A 25,853-nucleotide genomic window follows, 5' to 3' on the forward strand; every position below is an offset into this window, starting at 1 on the left:
TGAGTATTGTCCTCTTGTAGGAGAATAGATATAGAGTGCGGAAAAAATAAAGCCCTTCAGCTCCTCTACTAATCAAAACGCTACTGTTTCGTACGATGAGCTTGTAGCATACATATTCTACTAATTCACGCCGCTTTTCTGTGGGGATTTGGTAACTTTCTCAGTACGAGCTGACACAAGTCAAGCATTGCTAGCTCTCTGAGGCACCATCCCACCTTCCTGACTCAGATTTAAAATTGCTTATATTATTTATTTTAAATAAACATATAATCAAGTTACTATGATAGCCAGCTCATAATAACTCGTAAATAAATTACGAGCATGAAACCTTATCGATTTCCTCAATAATCGTTGAGTTGGTTGAATACGGTTGTTGCGTTTTAGCACAGGCATTAAATCATAAAGAAAATAATGCCGACTAAAAGATGAATTCATTAAATTATATTGAATAATGAACACAAGAATTACCATACAAATTAGAAAGGCATTGAAAAAAAAACCATGTTCGACATTTAAATTTTATTGCATATAAAATCTTATAAATCTACTAGCTAAATGATTACGTCATTTATGCATTATTCACAGCACTGTAACATCTTACCAATATATTCGTAAGAGGACATTGATAAAATGTTACCATTCGAAATTGTTAAAATATCCCTCATTAGACCCCAGTCCCCACCATGTTTTACACCAGTTCGCGGAAAGAGACCTTACACATGAGCGCGTTATACGCGTCAATTAATACTTGTTACTGCGTAAAAAAGCATATATTTGGTTACAATTTTTACATTATTATTAGGGTTCATTGGGGAAACCATTTGAATTTGCATTAAAGGCTATATAAAATTATGTTGATTATACACCGCCGGCCGAAAGCGCTCGTGTATTGTGTGACAAAATGAAAGAAGGCAAGAGTGCAAAAAAACAAGTATTTAGCCCTTACTGGAAGCTTTCATGAGTGCTTAGAGCCAAGTATGGCTGCCTGCTACGTCAGCATTTAGCTTTTGACCGGGGTATATTCAATACAAGAGTAATTATAATTAAAATTTTGTGCTTTAAATTGTTCAATTATTTCCTATTCGATACAATTTTTACAAAAGTTCTAACACTACTTACATCGTTAATGTAACACACATACACGATTGATCTAAACATAGGTAAATTAAGTGTAAATTGTAACAGTGAGATAAATTTTCCTCTACAAGTATATTTATATTATATACATACAAATATACTTGTACAGGAAAATTCATATAAAAGTAATAACAATAAAATATTTCGCAAATTGTGTTAAGATCGAATCTGCATATAAATAAGAGTTATATTATGACCGTACTTCTATTTACATTATGCAAATTATTGATTTTGTTCGATGACAAAATGCAAATTATTGAATTGCAACCAACCTGATAAACATCATAACTCATTAACCATTACACATATGATAATCCAAACAATTTATGATCACGAAGGATCGAATGTTACTCGGTGGTTTGGTGGTTGTTCACATAGGGCTGTCAGACAAAGAATTCGGAAAATCCAAATATAATGAAATGTTTACAAATCAGTCATTAATAGTGCAATTTATAAAACTTCTTTAAGTAGATACTAAGTTTACATACATAATGACGATTATTTATAAAGGAGTACAAAACCGAAAAAAAAATCTTAAAATTTTATGGAGAGTCAACGCTACGAATTAATAAAAAAATCAACTTCGGAAGCTAAATAAAAAACTGTGAAATTATTCAAACTGCTTACAGCTTAATTTACTTACAGCTAATATTGCTAAAAAGTCTATATAAAAAATGATTTCCCCCTATTTTAGTACATTGTCGTATTATGAACATGAGTTTTAAGCTACCACCGAATACATGTGAATAATTTAATACAAAGTTTGAAGGAACATTTAACACTTATAAACGATAGTTAGTCGTAAAATGAGAATAATAAAATCTTATCGTATTTTAAAATGGTTTACATTATACGCCAGTTATGTAGACATTTAGACTTCACTGGTTTTCGAATCAGGGTTTTTACACTTGTACTTAAAAATATTTATACAGTCGAGTACCTATTACCAAACTTTGCGACTAGGTTAACATTTTACATATTGACAATTTAGAAAATCACTACCTACCTACCCTACCTACATGGTCTCAAAGAAATCTGAACCTACAATAACGGAATATCATTGGAATAATGTGTTTTATCGAATATTTGCTTACGCTAATGCTCTTTTGTTTTATGTAATTTATACAAACAATTGACACATGATTTCATGAAAATAGTTCGACTATATTTGACGGCTCATCTGTTCATTGTTAGAGGTCAGAAATGTCTACTTAGCGCTGTTTGCACACCGACTATTTTCTTTACCGGCACGAATTAAACCGACAAAGTAAACATCGAATTTATGTTATGAAATTTATCATTTATTAAGGAACACACATATTCAATGAAATTAATGCATTTAAAAAAATAAGCATTGGAATTGTTTTAATTTATGATTTAACACATAATTTTTTATTTAGTAACTTTCAATATTTTCTAACATGCAATTACGTAATTTAGAATTTGATTAATAAAACACAGATAAAGTAAAACATTTGTGAACTGTTACTTAAAACAACAATATCAACTAAGATAATCACATAAATACATATGTAAAGTAATATTACTTTATTACAATTTCCGCTTAAAACACTTATGTTTGCCGCACACGATCAAGTTTATCATCCAATATGCGTGACGTAGTGTTGTTTGATCATTATAATGCATTTACACATTCGCCTTGGCACTCGACGGTACATATTTTGTATACGAGTGTCGTCGGCCACCGTTCACACATTCGTATTTCGTTCGTGTTCACAATTCGCGCCCTTAGATAACGTACGAAATATTTGATCACAACGCATATTCGCGGATATCAAGACGAATAAGAGTGCACGGTTTACAAGTGCGTATTCGTGCGTTATTCCGCTTCGCTATTCACGATTGTGTATATGCACTATAACATTAATATTATAGCACAAATAACGAAATTAAGAACTGGCAATAAAGACGATAAAATCCGACAGAAGGCAACCTTAGCTGAAAATGTCCTATAGTATAGACAGAAACCGCCATGTTCCTTGTAAACGCCAAGTAATATCAATACAAGTTTCAAAATATATTGTTTCTAATTCAAATCAATAAATAAACTATATATAATAGAGTGAGATACATCACACTATTGTACGTCTACTTGATCGTAAGCTATGCTTCAATTTTACTATTTAGATATAAAAATTATCAACGAAATAAATATTATTTCAAGACACACTAAACGTAAATTTAACAGGAAACAAGGCTATAGCCTGATGGCTATCTTATCATTTGTTCGAATGGAGCAAAAATACACATGTTTTATGGTAAAAGCAAATAAGTGTGAGATAAAATTAATTGATATGAAAAAAGTGTAATGCATGGCAAATGTTAATAAGTCTTTAGCTTTAAGGTCTTTCATAATACTGAAAATATGACGGTGAAATTGTAAACATTACAAAAATTTTAACAAAAACTTTGCAACAAAAACATCATTATCATTGTTGAAATATACTTTTATGATAACTATAAACATGAGAAGTACTCTGAAATGCTTTATAGTAACATAAAACTCCTTTATCATTGCACAAATGCAATTGAGATTGTTAAAATTCATAAATATAAATGATTAAAAATTTCGATAATAAACCAATAATACATAGGAACAATTTAGTAACTAATACAACTACTATCAAGGTAGTTATAAAACTGTTATGATGCTGATAACATTAGGTTTTACACATTCTTCATTTATTTTAAATGTAATTATAATGTACAATATTTATCACAAATTAGATACGCAACAATACACTTATTGAACTTTTAAAAAAATATAGATTTTTGTGAAACAAATGGACAATGTTTAATATCTATAACAAAGTAATTCTATATCCTATAAAATAAACATTTAATATATAAATTAATAATGGCAATAATCTAATTCTATTAGATGTATAAAGAACTTAATCCTATATAAAACAAAATATCTCTATGACTCAATGGGATAGTGATTTAATTAGTGGCAAAAATGCTATAAAACTTGTTAGGTATGACAAATGATCTCTCACATGGTAAGATAATTGTCAAAATAATAACATATATATTTTAGTCTGATTATGATGTCCACTAAGTTCTAAATAATGAAAAATGTGTGGTAGTTAATCCAGCAATATGCAATTGCAACTAAGAAATATAACATTTTTATATATGGGTAATTTCTAAGAGTGGATACTATAGGCACTTCAGACAACTTATGGTTAGGGAACTTTACTGATTTATAATCGAGTCAGATTACATAATAACTTACATCAGTTGTTAAGTAATTGTATACAATGTAACAAAACTATGATGTTGAAGAAATTGTTTTAAATATGTATAATCATGTAAACTTTGAGTGTGATATGTTATTAAATATTGCTGATAGTTGAATCTAAGCTTAAATTTTTGTGTGGTATACACACTTAATGCAATCCGTACTGACATTAACATTAATACTAATTCATTTAAGATACATATCAATATAAGTAAATATAGTTGTAAAAGCATAGTGTACAATGGCCACAATATTCAAAATGGTTGATAAGTTCTCTAAATACTTTTCCCTAACATCTTTGGCATCAACCAGAAATACTTTTCAATATAGAACCTTCAATTGGACATCTAAACCGTGTCTATCTTGCTATTAGCTTCATTCAGAAGTTTATATGAAGAAGGTTTTCGTTTGAATGTAACATATGTGTACCATAAGCTAGCCAGAACGCTTATGTTCAAACCAACAAAGTTCAGCCAGGAGTAAACATAATCACCACCTATAATCATACCTAAATAAGTAACCAGGATATTTTTTAAACAACCAATGATAGTTGTTGTTAATGCACTATTATACTGGGTGCATAACATTACACTGTATGATAGAACAAAGCCCATAACACAAGACATAAGGAACTGTATTACAAATAGTGTGTCCGACCAGTGCTCATAGTCAGCTGAGCGCTGCAAATCTCCCATACCCCAGGCTACGATTGTGGCTGGCACAATCATGAAAAGGGCATTGTAAAACATTAATCCATATTTACCAAGCTCCTTTGAATCAAGCTTCTTTTTCATGTACACACCATTCGCTGCAGTGAAGCCATCATTGAGTAGAACGAGCGTATATCCTGACCAAGAGAAGGTGACGTCATCTGCAGCAGCTAGAAGGGCTCCGCCAACCATTGCCATTACACTGGCTTTAACAGGCCAGGAAGCTTTGATGCCGAGTACAAATCTCTCCAAAATCATTGTCATTAGTATACTGAACCTCCTCAATGCCGTGAACATAGGGAGACTAAGCTCCTTCGTTCCTCCCAGCCCTGTAGCCATGTTACCTAAATATATAACAGGTAAGGGCCATATCCTCTGTGTTACTCCACGATCCAATGCAGGAAATTCAACTATTTTCATAGCACGACTGAACCATAGAACTAATATTATCGCTAGCATCTGTCCTAGTCCCAAAACTTGATAAGACGGGAACGCGTATGAGGTCAGCACGGTTTTATTCACAACAGTTATCATAAATGAAGCAAATGCGTAAAATGCGGCACTAAGTACTTTCTTCGCTAGTAGAGCCTTGTCGGCATCAGCCTCTTCTTTCGTGTTAAATCCTAACATCGCGAATTATTGTTGTGTTTACTTCGACATTTAAAAGATGACTCAAATGCGGTAAGTACACTTTTAAAAAAGCTTACCGACACGCCTCATATATGAGGGGTCGTTAGAATCACGAACAAATTACTCTCATGGTCAAGTTAAAAGCCACAATTTATACGTAAATAAAACAAAAAACCTTGATATCTGGCATGCCAACGTACCACTTCGTTGATTGGTTTGACAAGATATTGATTTAAAACATTGACAATTGATGACAATGACGGATCCGATACATAGACAAAAATGATGTTACCACTTTTCAAGTCAATTGCATCATATTTGCATAATTTATATAGGTAAAGTATGTTATTCCATAATCTCATTTAGTTAGTAACTAAATAAAACAAATACGGATGAAGAATAAATTATCCGATATTTTTCTTTCATATGTTTTTTTATTATTAGTAATTGCGAAATAGGCAAACAAATACTCGATTCATCAGTATTACCATTTAACGTAGTCTACAATTACTACTACTGTGCTACTACTACAAGCGACATTTTGATATTTTCCGTGTACGGTGTACCTATTGATTGCAATGCCAGACAGCAATATTTATTATACATAGATCGTTGTTTTAAGTATTTATATTCGTTAATATGTATATTCACAACATATACCTTCCCTGTGTGTAGCAAGGCGCGTACGTGGGCAGTTATTTGTGTTTATGATTGTTTTTCAGTAAGTGTTAGTTTTCATTGTGTGGACGCGTAGCCCGTAGTGCGGATTGTACACTCAGTTGAAAATTACAGGCGTCGTTTTTTTATTCGGCGGTGGTGTTTTTCAGGCAATGGCGGTGCCTGAACAGTTTTCATTGAGGTGGAATGATTTCCACGCAAATTTGGCGCAGTCTTTTCAAGCTTTACTTGATGGCGAAGATCTAGTAGACGTGACGTTGGCGGCTGGCGGTCAGTACGTCCATGCACATAAACTCATCTTGTCCGTCTGCAGTCCTTACTTCAAGGAACTCTTTAAGGTATGACTCATTATTCTTCACCTTTGTTAGTTTCATATGTTTTCCTCCAAGTATATGTATCTATATATCTCGAGCAGACATTTTTCATATAGATCAATAGATGGTGGTTAATTGGTATGTGAATATTAAATGCATAAGTAACTTGAAGTACTTGTTAATTTACTCAATGCCTTATCTCTATGTACATAAATCCAATTAATCACCCTTTGTTATTAATATTTGTAGATTTCAGTATGGACTGGGTGTCAATATTAATTACTTGCTAGCATTCATTTACAGATTATTTGAAATATCATAACTTTCATCCATATTTATAACAAATACAAGGAAGTATAATAATTATTATTCTTACAAGACCTGTCTGTATTTTTATTTTGTAACCTTTTTTAATAGATATAACATAAAGTTTAAAATTTGACTTAATATATCTTCAAATGTAAAATGTTTGTATATTTTGAAATTTCTAAACATGCATCAAACTGCATTTGTGTTTTTGCTAAATTATTATTCAAAATAATATCGTCTTCTCGGCTCTCACAGATTAATTCATACTGATTATTCGTAAGCAAATCCACTTTAATTTCAATTTTAATGACAAATATGGTGAATGTAACTCCCATTTAGTATTTACATCATAAATAAAGTATAACTTTTGATAAAAATAACCAGTCCATAGTATAAAAAGTAAAAATCCCACACAGCAAACAATTTACTGTATATACCTAGTAAAAGTTTGTTATGAAGGCAATGACACAGCCATTATGTAAGCACGACACATGTTTTCAAGTTTGCATAACTTGGAAGGATACATCAAAAATCTTGTGAATTTTATGCATGTGCATGCTCTCAAAATTTTTGGTGCAGACATCTTACCATGTTGTTTACATCCAAAATTTAATGCAGACAGAAAACAGAGATAAATTCTTTGTATGCAGGGTAAAACAGTAGTTTAGTTAATGATGTGATATTTAGATAGTCTCCCCGTTACCACGCTCGCTGTATAGTGTTTGAAATGTTGGGTTAATAATATAATGATTAAATTGCGTTTAAAATCCATTAAAAAGTCTTTACTTTCTGAATGAAACTACCTGCTACCATCAAAGATATGTTATGTTTAATATAATAATTACAATTAACGGTGAGCAATACTTTGCTAATAAATCAATTACTGTAATAAGAGAAATGATGGCTTAGTGGTTAGGACCTTGTACTTAAAGCGAAAAGTGTGTTGGGCATGCAAGAAATAGATTGATTTTTAAATTTATCTGCTCATGATTCACAACAGAAACGCTTGAAAGGAAAGCACACGAGGAAATGTTATGTCATAGTCTTGTCAAGCATAAAATGACTGCATTTAGAGCAGTTAACATAAACATGTTTGTTTAGTGACAAGTCACAGTTACAATAATTGTCCCTCAAAATGTATTGAGAATTCATCAAAACCCTATACTCTCAACTGACTAACTACAAAAAATGTATAAAATATTTATCTAAAATTATTAAGTACTTAAATTTGATGTCATGCCACTATAAAAATATGACTATAAAGTATGATACAATCTCATTAAAATTATGTTTCTGCCAATGCTTTATAATATATTTTTGCTCAATAATTTGTAAAAAATGCAAAATAGAATTGTGTGTAATTTTTATAATAAAAATAAATAACATTTAAAATGTTATGGTAATTTTTATGAACTGGATTGATTTTGATATATTCTATGCAATTAGCATTAACTTCATAAGATACCTATATTTCAGAGATTGATTAGACATGTAAAAAGTGATCATGACATCCATTATTATGGACTATTTTATACAAGTAAAAAGAATGATGCAAAATAACTATCAACTGTGACAAGGAAATTAAATCGGAGACATAGTTACAATGTAATGTTATGTTATGTTACAATGTAAGCTAACATTATGCCTCATTCACAGATGAATCCATGTGAACATCCAATAGTGATTCTGAAGGATGTAGCTCATCAGGAGTTGAAGCAACTGCTGCAGTTCATGTACAGAGGGGAGGTGCATGTGCGGCAGCAGGAGCTGTCAGGCTTCTTGCATACAGCTGAACTGCTACAGGTCAAGGGCCTCACTAGTGGGAGAGAGGTTGGTATATCTATAATATAATTTTAAGATATAGTTTGAACATCTAATTTTAGGTACTACGGGTTCAAATGAATGAAATATTTGTGTTTGATAGTTAAATATAATATCATCAATAGGAGAGGATCAGCATATACACAGCAACAAGAATATTAGTTTTGACGGCATGCAACGTTGTGTCAACTAGATATAATATATATGAGTTTTATATTTGTATGTGTTTATCATATGTATCTATGAGATCCTTCTACTTAACTTTTAACTTAAGCTCATCAAAATTAAAGCTCATTGAGGACATTGAATATTATGCAAGTATATATTGAGATGGATACAGGCTTTGACTGAATTGTTTTGTGTGTCAGAAGTTTAATTTTTATTAGTTTTGAAGATTAACTAGTTTTATCAAGATATAGATATTTTTAAAAGGGTTATAGATTGTATCTGCCGTCACGGTTTATATTGTATGTGGGGTTTTATTTATTAAATATAAATTTAGAATCGTACCAGTCATGACTCAATATTGATATGATGTAATTGAAGTTAGTTTTAGTATAACCTGTATGTTCTTAGTATTGCTTACTACATGTTTAGTTACATACAAAATACATAAAAAATTGTAAGTCTAAGTATATTAAGATGAACTGTGATTAACAAATGATGGTGTGTATTACAAATACACACCAGCATTACAAATAAATTATGATCTATATAGGTTATACTCATATTTTTGTAGTGCCGAAGTATTTACAAGAAAATTTACTATGTTTATTCAAATGTATTAATTACTTCCAGAAGAGCGAATCACCACCGCCCGCTTCCGAAGACTCTTTCACACCTCGATCGCAGCCAAACGAACCGGCCAATGATAGCTTGCCTGAATGGGTCCAGCCTGAGGATACACCGACCACTGAGGTCCCTCCCGAAGTGCCAGCTCTGATACCTAAAGAGGAAGCTACCAGAAGCCCACTGAAACGGTGAGATGTTTTTCGGTTAAGACTATAGCATTTTGTTTGTTAGTTTGCTTGTGTGTGTGATTGTTGTTATCACGATGAGAACTTTGTTATTGTCGTATAACATTACTATATAGTATTGACAATATATGTGCATACATATAGTATACATATATAGTATTGACAACATATGTTCTGTATGCTATATGTACTAGCTTTCCACCCGCATAGTCAAAAGAAAAGACGACTGACCGGGGTTTTTATTGCATTGTGTCTGTTCACATTGGGTTTCTATAAAATATGAGTAGTCACTTCTCATGTCTCAAACTATCTCTGTGCCAAGTTTCATCCAAATCAACGCAGAAGTTACTGAGATTAGCGCGTTCGAGCAAACAAACTCTTCAACTTTACATATTAGTATAGATATAGATAGGTAGGTCTGTATGGTTATATTTGTATTGTGTTAATGGTGTTCAATAAAGCATTATTTATTCATTATTGTTTTTATCTGAGGGAAATTCAAGCTTTTGAAGATTTGAATTTCTCTAAACATAACATTACCACTTACTTTTTATTTATTTCTAGGTTATACTAAGATAATGTTATGTCTTCCATTGTACATTATGTCTTACAAATAAATAATATTCAAATACATCCTTGCAACTTCAAAATATGTAATGACAATTATTATCCTACTTGAAAACGAATTTTTAGTTATTGACATTTATATCTGATTGCCTTTTCACTCGTATCATCTACATATCCTAATAAAATTATAAATCCGAAAGTTTGTGAGGATGGATGTATGTGTATGTGTATGTTTGTTTTTTATTCTTTCACGCAAAATCTACTGAACCATGCAATGAAATATGGTACATACATAGCTGGACAACTAGAATAACACATGGGCAACCAATTATCCCGATATTCCTACGGGATACAGATTTACGCGGGTGAATCTGTGGGGCGCAGCTAGTGTATATATATTTATATCCGAACTAGCTGTGCCCCGCGGGTTTACCCACGTCGTACCTCATGTTATATAACCTAAAGCCTTCCTCAATAAATGGGCTATCTATCACTGAAAGAACTTTTCAAATCGTAGTTCTTGAGATTAGCGCGTTCAAGCAAACAAACAAAAAATCTCGTCGGCTTCATCATAATATTAGCACGCGGCGAATGTAAAAGCGAATAGCGTTGAATATGATTTAAACGCGAGCTTACCTACCCCACCTTTCCACCATCCACCCCACAGGCTAATGGCGTAATGTAATCCCGTTACAATATTACGCATGTAAACAAATCCCTCGATGGATAGACGCGGGTTGATGTGTATGTTTGTACATGTTATGGTTAGTGCACTTTGCGTGGGGGAAAACGGGAAAGCTTACCGTTTACGTGTTGAGTTAGAACATTTTCCAAAAAATAAAACTCAACTATCTATATACTTGAAAGTACTGTCGATTCGGAGCCGCCTGTCATCTAATAAGTTTCAATATCAACGTACGTAAAGAAAAAATTATTAACATTTTACAAACTACCTTTCCGCCTGCGGCTTCACCTGCGATAACGAAACAATTAGACGAGGTTTTTCCCGCATAGTTGTCATAGAATGGACAGACATGTCCATGTCATAGAATGGACAGACACACATATTTTCACATTCACAATATTAGTAGGATTATCAACTCTGTCACTTTTAATGCAAATTGCAAATAATTTAAAAATAATGTAAATCGGTATGAAATGTATTAAATTTAATGCACATTATAAATATAGACTAGGGATCGTCCAGTGGTAGAAATTCGCTACAAACCAACAAATAAACAAAATAGTATAAGCGTTTGTGTTCCAAATACATGGTCGTGTGGGTAACGTTTTTTTTATGGATTAAATGTATTTTCAAACGACTTGATAGAAAGAAAGCTAGGTTCGTTTGCTAGCTCATAATATTTTTTTATTTGTTTTGAAAGACTTCTTTATTTGAAAGCTGGTGTCTGCCTCGTCCCATTTATAGTTGCGTCAATTTGAAGACGGTTCAGTTTTTCAACAATAATAATTAGTTACGCATCGTTAAAAAAAAAAAAATTAACATTCTGCACTCCACCTTTACATCTATACTAATATTATAAGGCTGAAGAGTTTGTTTGTTTGGTTGAACGCGCTAATCTCAAAAAGTACTGGTCCGATTCGTCAAATTCTTTCAGTGTTAGATGGACCACCTCTTCCACCACCCTCCCTCCTTAATTAGGAAGGCTTTAGGCTATATAACATCATGTACTACCCTTGTAAAACTAATATGTGTATAACTAAATATGGTCCTTCGAGCACGAAATTTTCATAAATATGTTTTTTTCGTAAAGTTTTAACATGTACTATCATACAATAGATTAATGAAGAACACGCCGAACAAGACAAGTAGCAACACAAAGAAGAAGCCGCGGCCGGTTAACAACGACAGCCCGTCGCACGCCGAGAACAGCGAGTACGGATCCGAAGGCGCTTTCAGCGACGGTGCCGGGTGAGCGATTTTGTACCTTGCCACCTTGCAATTTGAGCTAGTTTTGTACGCACACGAGCACCTTTTATTTCGTTCAGTTTTAGTACAGACTATTTTTTTTCACAGATCGTCTTTGTTTCGGCTCGAATTATGTCATCTGTGTTCTTGTTCTTTCGCTTAAATACATTTTAATGAATGCGTTTGCATTCAATAATGCAAAGACCGTCTGTAGTTCTAATAACAATTGGTTGCCTTCACATTCGCCTATGTAATTAGTTGACGTTTTCTTTTTATTTCTTTTTATTTTAACATAAACATTTCAGCGAACCCCTGATTGACTTCGACAGCGACATGTTTCATAATATATTGGTTGTCCCCGACTCGGCTAAGGAAACTGGTATGTATATTAATTATGTAGCCAATTGGGGCAAAATTGTCGGTATTTTTTTTGGATAACTTTTCTCTTGTGTTATTTTCATTCTAAATTCTTGTCTGATCTATAGTTATACAACTCTAATACTTTTTGTTTTATTTTAATTCGAATCAATTTCACAATCATTAAGTTGAATTAATCCCACTTGCATATTGCCCCAACATACTTTGCAAACGATAACTATTCTCTATACTTGATGCATACAAAAAAAAAAAAAATGCACACACGCTGACAATTTCGCCCCAACACAATCGAACGGCGGCACAACCCCGCTAGCCACCGGCTTACTAACCGCGGCGGTATCGCAACAAGGGTGGAACTGCAAGACCGGCGGCGTCAAGTGTCCGTCGTGTCATCGGTTCTTCGCGAACCGGTACAACCTGAAGGTGCACATACGCGACAAGCACGACACGCGCGAGGGCACGCTCCAGTGCGAGATATGCCAGAAGCGCATGCGCAACCCGTCGTGCCTGCGCGTGCACATGTACCATCATCGCAAGCAGGCGGCGTACCTGGCGCAGCTGAGCGCGCAGGGCGATCAGATGCACGTGTGAGTGGGGAGGGGAGGGGAGGTGTCCTCTTTGAGGAGAGGGGAGTGGAGTGGAGTGGCGTTTGGTGTGATAGAAAAGGATTTAAAAAAAGTGTGCGTTTTGGGATGCCCAAAATGTCGTGATAACCTAAGGTAGTGTGGGAAGCTAGATAGACTGGCGAAGTAACGCGTTACGTAACCGTTACGTACACCCAAAAATAAGTAATTGACTTCAAAAGGCTTTTTTCGTGGATAAATATGTATTTTATTTCATGTAATAATTGAATATTAGAAGCTTTTTGAAAAAAAAAAACTTATTGGTATAGTATTTTTTGTAAACGTGGAGTCAGTCGGTTTTAATTTATTCTCTTTGACATTAAACTCAGAAAAAAAAGGATTTACTCTTAATAAACGGATATTGCTTAATACTACTTTTTTACATTTTTTACTATAATATACTTGGTAAAATATGAAATGGACTTCGTAAAACGATAGGTGTCTGTTTTTATCACATCAAATGTCACCAATTAATATAATGGTTCTTATGATCACCAAATGTCATTCAATAAAAATCTTTATTTTACTCATCATAAGAGCCATTGTATCGCGCTCATAATATAGCTTGCTTCTTTTTTTATTATTTCGTCTAAGTTTTGTTAATATATTATTGTTTATTCATATTATTTTCATGCACCTTGATCTAAGTTTATAATATATTTCTTATTTACATTTCATGAATAAGGATGCCTAAGGTCTTTTTAAAGAATTTATAAATACCAGTATTTTGTTTCTAACCATCATATTTAAGATATTTGCTCGCACAGCTGTAATAGCGAATGCCGTTTCATATGTAAGAACCGAACCTATGTACCTTTTATAGGTGTTTATATACTGTCCACTACCGTTGATATAAAGAGGCATTTTATTCATAATAAAATAATAGTTTATCCCTGCAAACATAGATTTCAACAAACAGACAACTAAATTTCCGTGTTATTCATAATATGATAATTTTATACTTTACAAAATATTATCTAGCAATTTCAAATGCCACTATCAAAGCATGCAACACCATACATAGTATACATTTGTAACGAAATTATAATGTATGTTTTATTTAAATATCGTGACCGATTCTAGCGTTCACAACATGGTCGGCAATAAGTGGCGTCCGGACAACTTAAACGACTATCGAGACATCGATAAGTGAGTATCCATAAAACATCAACATTTAATTTTTAGTTTTATAGCATTGAAATGCTTTATTAATGAGAAATTTTGAAAGAATAGAAAAAAATGTATCCAGGCGGTTGCTACGGTTTGGCAAAAAGCGCGGTTTCGAATCCCGCCTCGTGATCAAATTTTTTCTATTTTTACAACATTTCTCACACCTACATTTAGCAAATACCATACTAATATATTCCTTTAATGTGTACACATTAAATTTGGCTATGCGATTTCATATTTGCCAGACGCGTCTAATTACGTATATGTCCGTGTGCAATCGAGTCGCGAAAATAATTTCCCGTCTGATGAACTGATTGAGTTTACATCACGCGAAAATAGGGGAACGTTAATAAACGACCCCCGGAGCCCTTAGACAAATTGATACCTATAAATTGGACGTAATTGAATGCGAACCTTGTTTTGTGTGTGCGTGCGTGCAGCGTGCGAATGTGTTGCGTCTGCGAACGATGCGTTCTGATTTGTTATTGATATTATGCTGTTTTTGGGTGGAATGCGTTTTGGGGTGGTTTTATGTGTCTGATTCGATGATTTCATGATACCGTTTCTTGGTGTTAGGCCGTTTTTGATGGACGATTATGGCATTATTGCAAATTGTCGATTATTGAACTGTGAATGAAATTTTAAGATACTATTGCTGATGTTTGATGATTGTGGGCAGATCACGAATTAATCTGATTATTTGATTATGAGTGCCAAGTGAATAATTTTTTCAATATATTGTATTCTATGTATAAATTTGTTTAAACTATATTTAACTATTGTTTAGTGTCTTTGTTGTTTCGACTGTGTTTCATTTTAAATCTCTGAATGTATTGAACCGGTTTAATAAAAAAAAAATTTTCGTTAGAAAACCAATAATCTGTGAGTGCCATGGGATAATTTATTTTGTTTTTATCCCGGGTCAGCCTGGGCAGTGCTGGGACCAAGAGTTTGTTAATAATAAGGCTAAAGAGTTTGTTTGTTTAAATTAATCTCAGGAATTACTGGAGCGATATCAAAAACTCTTTCGTCGTTCGTCACGTGATCCTTAGTGCTATAGACTATATATGTACCACGGGCGAAGCCGGGCCGGGCCGCTAGTAGTCGGATTTTTACCAAGTTGTCTCGATGAATTTAAAATCGAGTATGTATTATATATATATTAATGTATGCTTTATGAATATCATAAAATATGTATATATTTGCAGCGGCGATGTTAATATAAATGCGAATTTATTGAATGTTTCTCGCCGGCGATAGCTCATAACCTTTCATTTCCCTCTGTAAAGGAGCACACCTTCACCCCCGGTGGAGGTGTTATAATATTGCATTAGTTCGCGACGACTTTTATTAAATTCTTTACCGTCTACGCTATTTGCCGTTATATCCGACCTGTAAATTATCCCCCTGGAGTATTTCTATAGATGTTTTTAGGTTCGAATCTAACATTGTAGGAACCGCAAGCTTTTGATTTATTGAATTTAAGTCCCGAAGTTTCAACCTCGTAAAGGAGGTTGTCATTTTAATATAATAGTTTGGCATGTTTTTTTAATATTACATTATATAGACACCGAATTTTATTTATTTCTGTGTATTTGTATGTAAAGATAAAATTACAATGTATAGTATACATAATATTCTGTATTAAAATCAATGAGTTTGAGTTTTCTCTTGTTTAATTGATTGATCTAATTAGTCATTTTATATCCGTGCTTAATAATGAAACATGCAAGCTCGGCCAAAATACAGGGGAGATGTAATATTAATGCGTATAGGACGAAAACAATAGTTCGTTCTCGTAAAATTCAATTTCGAATGTATTCATATCTCGATCGCCGGTTGTAAAGGGTACACTCGAAACATAACACCTGAAACTCAATTACAATGCCGAAAAGGATGGCACGGTTGCTAGGCAACCCCCCAATAACGAAACGCAGTACCTAAATGCACGCGGAGTACACAGACATGTCACGTATTTATGTGTTATTAACGATTATTGATCTGCGCGCGATGTTGCGTCAGTGAGATGTCTAGCATCCAAAATCTAGACCTGTTTTTTTTACACCTACCAATTTCCACCTTTAACTCGCTACGAATACAGTTGTTAACTGCGTGCACAGTGAGATAAGTTAGATGCATTATTGATCCGCGCAGTTGATATGCGTCTCCCGGCTTAGCTGCTTAGTCCATAGTTTGAGAGTCACGTGGTTGGTTCTAAACTAACGCGTGTAATATTTTAAGCCTGTGTACATTGTTGGCGGAGAGATGTTTGCTGAAATAAACGATGTACATATTCTATATGCGTGCGTATACTGCATTATATTATTATCTAGTTTTTGTATCAGAACATTACACGAGGTCTTTTTAATTGTATTAAGGTCACATTGTGCTCGTATATGGGGGTCTAATTTCCGCTCTTCGCTGTTATTTATTATGCATTAAATTAAATTATTCTGTATTCTCTGTTCATTGACAAAATAACTATCGGACAGCGTGTTTTTAAATAACGATTCGATATTTTTGTTTAATATTTACATGTTAGTGGCGACGTTAATTAATTCCCTTTCTACTTTGATATTGTGTTTGAACATTGCTCGGTTCGCGCCTGATTTAAGCCCTCTGTTATCATTGGCTCATCGCTTCTAAACCTGTTGATTTGAAACTTTGTTCTACGTTTTCCTGTTTGATTTCGATACAAATGTCCTCGTGTATCACAACAGTAAGGTATTTTTATTTTTCTTGACTCACCGAAGACAGGTTTTATACTCACTTATAAATATAACGTCCTTTGCATAGATATTTGAATTATACTACGATTTCGTTTATTGTTAGCTCGGAGTTAAAATTATTACAACAAAGTAACTTCAATATCATAAGATATATATATGACAATTGTATAGCGAATATTAATTGTCAATACATTGTAATTTATTGCGCAAGCGAATAAAATTTACTTTGACTTATTACATTTTTATGGAAATTAAGCTTATGCTTACAATGTATATATTACAACAGACTAACAGGTCGATATAAGCACAATATAGGCGTGGTAGAAGATGTTTTATTTTCTTTTAATTCTTAGGTACATTTAAATACAAAAAATGGGTGTATCTACTTTCTACTTTCTGTATTGACCCTATAATAACATTAAACATATCGACCCATGATTTTAATACTGATCACGTTATTATTGCACTAATACTTCTAAAATCAATAAAATATATGATCGGATTTATAATTTCTTGTTCTATTTATTATTTATTCACAAAACATCTCCTTTCGGTGATGTTAACTAACTTATAATAATTATGATACGAAATGTCAGCAAAGCGAATGTAAATGTAATTTTTTTTTCCACAAACAGTCGACAATATTTGCGAAAATCTATACTATATTCCGTGCATTCCTTAATCTTTATTTTCTTTGTGTGTGTGCCTTTGTGCGCAATAAAGAATTTTTATTATAATTACACACAGAGACCAATATTTATTGTTATCCCAGAATAAGACAATATTTAGGCAATAGTACACACATACACACTATATATTTGGTGTACGGAACTATTTATTGTGTGTTCAGCTTTAAGGTGCCTAGGTAAATAAAATAGCGTGCTAATTTTCTACATGGCATTCCAGCTACACGGCAACCACAACGGCGGCTGAGGTGAACCAGTACGCGCCGGTCGAGGGCGCCGAGCAGCCGGAGCCGAAGAGCGAAGCTAGCGCGGAGGCTGTATGATCCAAACCTCGCCGGCCGAGAAACGACGACGATCTTATCGACCCCATTGAATTAGCCCGATTGTTCACTCAACAGTGCACTTGGAAAAATATGGTATTCTCCTTCAAGTAAACGTTCCACCATCCGAAATGTATGAAATCGCAAGTTTTTCGGAACCGTCTTTGTATTCTGCTAATTCTGAAATATTTATATATGCTAGATAAGTCTTTCGAGCGCTCAATTTGAGGTTGTCGTGTTTCTTGGTGCAGCACAATACGCTGCGCTGTCTTTTACTCTCTCTGTAGGCGTGAGACGTGTTTTTCTCCTTCTGTGTGTACTGGAACTCTATCTTTCTTATCGAATTATTACGAATTTAACTGCCTGCGTTTTATATCGGCTAGCGATATATCCAATTATTTGCCAATTTCTATGCTAGATATTAATTCTGTATGGTTCTAAGTCTTATAGTGCTTTTTGTATAAGACAGTATAGTCTTAGTAATGCTGTATAAACGTACGACAAGATTCTTGCTCTCGTTTATTATATAATTGGTTACATTTATTTATACATCGATTCATTTGTCAAGTTATTATTAATAATACTAGTCGTTTTGTTAAATTTAACGTATTGCAAGTCCGTACAAGGGATTATATTCTTATTTTTGAATCAAGTGTTAAATCAATTATTGATTGATTGATTTAAATATTTCTTTCTAATAGAAATCTATTTGCATGCGATCAATTGTGAAAAAACACAAGTGACATTTTTAAAGTTAACATTCGATATTCGATATATACAATAAATTAATAAAAATAAAAGTTCAAATTGAAAGGTTCAAAGGTAATTAAGGGTAACGCGGAAAGGCTGTCTCTTGAAATAGATAAGTTTTTGTATCTGTATCTTCTATATAGTTTGTCTATTGACAATTAATATCTATGACAATTACGTAAATGACGTTCTATTTATAAATTTGCACAATCGAAGATTTTATTGCATAATGATTTTGAATTTCTCACCAACTGTAAAGAAGTTTCGATATAATTTTTCGTTGATATTGAAATCACAGCTTACAGTTATTTAGCGACAGAAATTGACAAATTTTTATTTACAATTAAGTTGCGTCGTACATTATTTCTATACAATGTAAATTTCATCTCGAGACCTCTTTACATTTGTAGTTTTATTCTCGCTAATTGTATTCAATGTTTACAATTTCGGGCGTTGACTTCTGCTTGGAAGGTGATTAACTTTCGTGGTAAGGGAAATACGACATTATTCTCGAAAAAAAAAACACTCGATTTTAAACTACGATTACACTCTTCCGCCTATTATAACGAATTAAATCTTGTATCACATTTTCTCACTATCGAATATTTTTGATAATTTTTTTTTATACTTATGCGATAGACCTTACCAGAAAAGTTGTATGTTTGGTATAACTTAACATTTGCAATCATCTATCTGCCTAGAAGTCAACGTATCTTATAAAGTTGTTATTATTATTATTTTTTTTTTTTTTTTGTAAAAGACGAATTTACATAGAATGTAATATTATAGAAAGTTTTCCGAACCAGTTTAATGCATTCGATAGTTCACGGTACCTTTTTCTTTAATGTATACGTCGTCAATGTGGAATCGTGTTTTATTTTTATGTAAATGGGCATATTGGTTTACCAAAGGCACTGTTGAGTAATATAATTTTTTTGTTTTCAATATACATTCCACCACATACGTTCCAAAGACTGATTTGAACAAAAGTAATATAGAATATATACTTATCAGTTTTATTTTATATATATGTATACAGGATGTATCGTTTGTTAGTGACTTACTTAGTTGTAACCATGGTCTGTACACGGAATACCATTTTAATTTTAAGAAATAATCCTGTATGTCTCGTATTTTTTTAATTTATATAACGCGAAATATTGTATCGGCTCTCTGTTATTACTTTATATATATATCGATCACAAGGTTTGCTATAATATGGATTTACAAGCGATTTTATATTGTTTACTAAAGTACAATTTATTGACAGGGCAGCTTTTAAACGTAGGCTAAACAAAGATGCCATGCAGTGTACAAAATGTGTCAGTCGAAATTAGATTATGCTAAAACGTGGTTGAGGGCAGAAAAAAGCATAACCTCACAGTACAAAATATTATATTGTGTATAATATTCATTTTATAAACGTATGCTTTACTTAGTTTTAATTTTACTTTAGGATCACATAGTTTTCGATATGACAATCTTTTACGTACAATTATTGTTTAGTCTGTGGATGTATACATTTTTTTTTACATTTTATTATGCGTAATAAGAACAAATCATGATTGATAGGTAAGGAAATTTAATATGTACCTCATAAACGACTGTTAAGTTATATCTTTTTTTTTTTAATATTTCGAAACATTTACCGCGTTTATATTACACAAAATTTTAACAGTTAAGTTATGATTAGCGATTTAAACAGATACATTCCATTGTTTTATTTTATATGAATACATTGAATTTGCCATTATATTTGAGTACAATTTTACACGGTCTGGTATAGTTTTCTCGGTATTTATTTCAAGTTATACTTTACCACGACTCGAAGCTTTAATTTCTTAATCATCCCATCGTTTATAAAGTCGACAAATCGAATGTTCGAGACGTTAGATCTATTAATTGAGGTGAATCGGTTAGAGGTAGCTAAAACTCGAGACGTTATGGAATCGTATCACAAATGGTGGCTCCGTGGTGTCTATTTTGTAATGTGCAAGCGAGATATCGCGCTATTCGCCGCCCTTGTGCGAACGAGACGGCAATGTAAGCCACAATTTCCGATTCTATTAAAAAATAACGCGGGTTATATACGATGCGGATAGCGGAACCCATCTACGTCTGCGTCACGACATATACCGTCCTTTTCTCACCTCACAAATAAGTTAAAGCTTTCTGTAATTGCCGCCTTTATTTAGGTCTACTTTCTTTACGAATAAAAAAAAAATCTAAGAGCTCAATGATGATGTTGTGACTGTCTTAAGTACTTGTAATTGACTCCGGCGCCGTGAAGGCCACGGTCACGAATTATATGTACAGCGGAGATTTTATGTTAGTGTAACTAAATCGGTGTAGTTTGCGTTCGATTTTTTATATTTTTTTTTCAAAATTTTATATATTTTATAAAGGTTTGGGTATTTCTAACCATTAATTATAAGGGGTATAAGAACTAACATGTTTTTTTTGTCAAGATTAAAAAAAATTATATCTCTATACATTCCATTAGCTGTAAGATCTGCATAATCAACCTGATATGGTATAAGTAAGTTTTAACATTATATTTATAGAGTACTCTTAGAGTAAGTTGTCATTTTATTATTATATTTTTTGGATCTGTAATCCAATGAGATTGATATGTAAGCAACATTCCGTACTTTGGTAGCTGTATTATAGTTTTTAGCATTTATGAATGTTTTTTACCAAATTTTTTATATACCAATGCTGTTTACTTTAATGTGTGGATACGTGGAGTTCTATAGGGTCGAGAACAAGCCTCATCTAAATAGATGTAGCTATTCCGTGTAAATAAATGACAAAATTTATTAAGCAGTAATAAATATTGAAACTGCATTAGAGCAATGAAATAAATTTCACACGGGATCAACTGAAAAAGTATGATATATCTAAATATAATACTTCGTATCGATTTGTTTCTTAGCTTTTGCATGCAAGGCAATAAATTTTGTGCCCGTCTAATAAATTTGTCTAAAAAGATAAGACATTTCCATAATTACAGACATTTATATCCGTTTTTCACGTAAAACATGATATAAAATGAGATTTATATTGCATGTCTTCTCGTAAAATATGTCAAAAGTCGGTTCTCATAAGTTTAGATTTGTTCTCGACTCTAATAAAACCGCTCTGCATTACACTCGGGTCTCCGGGGCAATCTCAGTTTTGCAACTGTGTGTCAATAGTCTAAGATTTTGTGTGTTTTAATACTCAACGCGTCTTAATTGATGTACTTGAAACGATGCGGTTATTTTTCATTGGATAAAGTCGATGTTATATGATTTTATTGCAAGTATATAAAGATTTTTTTTTCAAATGTGGAAGGTATTGTAGATTTTTTTATAGCTGACTTTGGGTATGTTTGTTTAAAATTAATCTGTGTATAACATTTAGGGTTTAATTTAACTCCTAAAATATAAATTGACACACAAATCGCTCATAGTACACCACAGTATTATAAACATAAAATGTAATTTAATCTTTTACGCAGTTAAAGTTGTTTGGGAATGATCTTAAGAAAACTTCATCGATCGTCATATATGGGGCATAATATCCCTTATGTGCATTCCTTACATTTTTCAATACAAATGTATTTCCAGCTTCGCCCAAAGTCAGCCATCTATTGTTTATACAGTATAACCAAATATTTAGGTTGTATTATAGTACCCGGATAGACGGTTCTTTACGAGGACAATTTAATAATTGTTATTTAATTTTTGAAAACATTTTAACATAGTGCTCAAATATTTACTCGTCTATACGTATATCTAGCTGGTCTTTAACCATGACAAATTAGAATAATCTCATAGTAAGTAAGTCTGGAGATACTTCGGTATGTTTAAATTCTTGGTGTTTATAATGAAGTATCTCTTGTATGGTGAAATCACGAATACGGGTTCCCACGCTGTGTACACACCGATGCGCCGTTCTGTGTAGGACCCGTGCATTCGATACCTTGTGCGGCCGTTGCTCGGTCTTTTTTGATCGGTTGATCAAATGCGCGAGTCTTACATCGAACTCTCCCTTGATTATCGTTTTGTGTGTACGTAGCGTTGCTACGAAACACGGTCGGGTGAATGTTGGAGCTTAATAGCAAAGTTAATTCTGGAATTATTCCGGAAAACTTCATATTTGAATATAAATTGCGTATAAAATTATATACTGTATCGACCATCAGATATAGCGTGAATCGATCGTGTGCGATTGCATTTAGAAGGTTTTTGTCGAAGCGATTTGCATTTTCAGCATTTGTATTTTCATGCATTTAAAACGTGTATTCGTGGTTTCGTCGCAATAATCAATATACTTATAAAGTCGATGTCTGTCAATTTCCCTGTCGCCATATTATAATGTGTATAAGTCTACTGGCAAACGCTAGTATAGTATTTCTATGTATTTCATCATTAGTATCGATTAGAACATACAATGTAACTTTCATTCAGGGTTATTTATTGCTTCTACAGCGATTTGTTTGTGTATAATTTGCTCTTCTAAAATTTAATTTTAGATGGTTGCAACTATGCACTGTCCTTTGATATCCGTAATCGATCCTTGTATATGTGTGTGTGAGTGGGCGAAAAAATTGTAGCTGTGTTCATGCCATATATTTCATGGTGCTTAAACTAAAACTTATTAACCGAAATTGCCCTTTCCTTATGATTTTTATTGAACATTCCATTAAGTAAAAATCGATCGTGAGGCGGGTTAAGAAATTACCCTTGAAATATTTTTCATTTATAAACCATTTAATGATATTAAGCTATAAATAAAAATTAAGACAAATGATTTATTTCACCCAGTTGGATACACGTGTACAAGGACTAGCAATACAGCTGAGATGTGATGGTAGGACACGAATATACCTAATTTAGGTGCGAAATTCCCCGAAACGTATGAGAAATCAAAATACCCTTCCGATTATAAAACATTGCAACGTCACATCATCACATCCCAGTGTCTTTGAGTAATTGGCCAATATTGTTCACGAATAGGACATTAAAAGAGGTGATATTATTCGTCCCAAGAGATAGAATCTCGTTAATAAAAGGCTGCTATTGTGTCAAACGTTAGAATGGTATCAGTAAACAGGTGTAGGATAAATTCGTGGGTCCAGTTAGGCGTGATAGATCCTGGATGCTATCGGGTAGGAGGTGATAAATTCGAAATATAATTCATTAGGCCCAAGGCAAATGATTAGAATGGACGTACGATTGTTAAAGATCGCAGGGTGTGTCGAATTTTTCTGTTATAATTCGGGCTTATTTACAATGTTGATCAGCGTCACTGGTCTTTTTAATTAGTCAGGTGTTTCAATTTTTGTGTGTGTGTGTGTGGTAAAACACTCTACTTGTAGTAACTGGAATCAGATAACATTTCTGTTAATACGAACATAAAAACAGCCAAACATACACACACAAAAATAAGTTGAAACATCTATGTATCATGATTTGCCTTTGGTTCCCTAATATTATGTTCTTTCGAATTTGTATTTATGAAATTTTGACAACGAATGTTTTGCATTTGAGTTTAATAATGCTCTCTACATTGTGATGTTTATATTTAGCATTTTTTTTTTTTGTATTTTGTACGAACAATTTTATGGATGCGGATTATTTATGAGGACGATGCAGCCGAACCTTAAAATGGCCACAGAGTTTTCTCGCAGCGCGGGAAATGGTAACGATTACATTCCATTTTTAAGTGTGTCTCTAACGATATTTTATTTGATCATGTTCTCAAATATTTCTCGATGTACTCTTGATTATACTCAAAAATTGGTTTTAATATTTTTTACATTAGCTTTACTTAAAACAATAAATTATAAATTTGTAAATATTGTTTTTATTTATATTCCACTGTGGGGAGAATTTGGCATTGTGTATAATAGAAAACAAAGTAGGACAATCTGTAAAATGCTAAGTATTTTATGTATTCCTGGGCACTAGGTTACATGATTACTAGAATACCTAGCTGTTTTCCATTACCTTATAATTATATAACAGGAATGGACTCGCCATAAAATTCAGACCAAGACCAAGATCGGTGAGGTACGTTCGTTTATATGACGGGTCCATTGGCTAATTTTCCAGGCTAGAAGGTTATAATACTGCTACATTTAACATTTGTTTTCTGGTGGGGTGTGGTAATTTCCCCGGTGAGAGCTGGCCCAATTCATGCTGGAGTCCCATGTATGAAATTTGATGTCTTTGATGGGTAAATATCCGTGAGCGATTTTTGCATCATTGTGATTTAAAAAGGGAATGTTAATTTTTTTATACACAATTACACAAAATATTGTTCTAGTTCTAAAAACGTGTAACCGGTGAAACTGGTTCTTTCCGTTTGCCTGTACAACTCTACTTTAATGTCAAAGGGTAATCAACCGATTGGCGATGAATTGAAATGGATATTTTTATTTAAAATGGAAAAACCGAAACGGAACTGCCCATAGGTGACTTGGGGTGAGTTGTAGACAAAACTGGTGAATTATGATTCTATTTTATATGAAAGCTGGTGCCTCCCATGTAGTCCCATTTAAATTTGGTCTAGTTCTGATGATTCGGAAACGGTTGATTTTTTTATAAAGTTTACGTCCACAATTGTTCGAGAATTGTGAGCGCCAAACAGGTATATAACAAGGTCTTTTTCCGACGTCTATGTGTATCTAATGCTTTTAGAAAGAGTGATTCAGGAGAAATGTTTAAATCTATAATGACATCCAAATTTAAAACGTTCAAAGGCGAGGGCAAAAGCTAGTTATATAAACATATTATGTATTACTATTGTATTGCGCTATTATCCATATATTTTTTGTTTTTTTGTATAGTAACTAGATGGCGTTAGGCGC

At 33.0% G+C, this 25,853-nt stretch overlaps 2 protein-coding genes across 2 annotated transcripts; one reads left to right on the plus strand and one right to left on the minus strand.

Moving 5' to 3' along the window:
* Positions 1-506: 506 nt before the first annotated feature.
* On the minus strand, positions 507-5,948 carry LOC119835717 (UDP-sugar transporter UST74c). The gene has a single exon (XM_038360697.1). It carries the CDS (start codon positions 5,740-5,742, stop codon positions 4,750-4,752), a length of 993 nt encoding a protein of 330 aa, XP_038216625.1. The 5' UTR covers positions 5,743-5,948; the 3' UTR covers positions 507-4,749.
* A 316-nt stretch (positions 5,949-6,264) lies between these two features.
* On the plus strand, positions 6,265-24,839 carry LOC119835395 (protein abrupt-like). The gene is made up of 9 exons (XM_038360152.1): positions 6,265-6,463; positions 6,570-6,758; positions 8,700-8,873; positions 9,663-9,844; positions 12,210-12,341; positions 12,644-12,717; positions 13,066-13,303; positions 14,423-14,488; positions 18,145-24,839. Exons 2-9 carry the CDS (start codon positions 6,573-6,575, stop codon positions 18,245-18,247), a joined length of 1,155 nt encoding a protein of 384 aa, XP_038216080.1. The 5' UTR covers positions 6,265-6,463; positions 6,570-6,572; the 3' UTR covers positions 18,248-24,839.
* Positions 24,840-25,853: the final 1,014 nt, after the last annotated feature.

The sequence above is a fragment of the Zerene cesonia genome, chromosome Z (genome assembly GCF_012273895.1).
Source record: "Zerene cesonia ecotype Mississippi chromosome Z, Zerene_cesonia_1.1, whole genome shotgun sequence".
NCBI lineage: Eukaryota > Metazoa > Arthropoda > Insecta > Lepidoptera > Pieridae > Zerene > Zerene cesonia.

Coding starts and splice junctions, on each gene's coding strand:
- LOC119835717 (XM_038360697.1), bottom strand. CDS start 5,742: ATGTTAGGATTTAACACGAAAGAAGAGGCTGATGCCGACAAGGCTCTA.
- LOC119835395 (XM_038360152.1), top strand. CDS start 6,573: ATGGCGGTGCCTGAACAGTTTTCATTGAGGTGGAATGATTTCCACGCA. Junction 12,718..13,065: donor CGACTCGGCTAAGGAAACTG/GTATGTATATTA, acceptor TATCGCAACAAG/GGTGGAACTGCAAGACCGGC. Junction 14,489..18,144: donor GACTATCGAGACATCGATAA/GTGAGTATCCAT, acceptor ATGGCATTCCAG/CTACACGGCAACCACAACGG.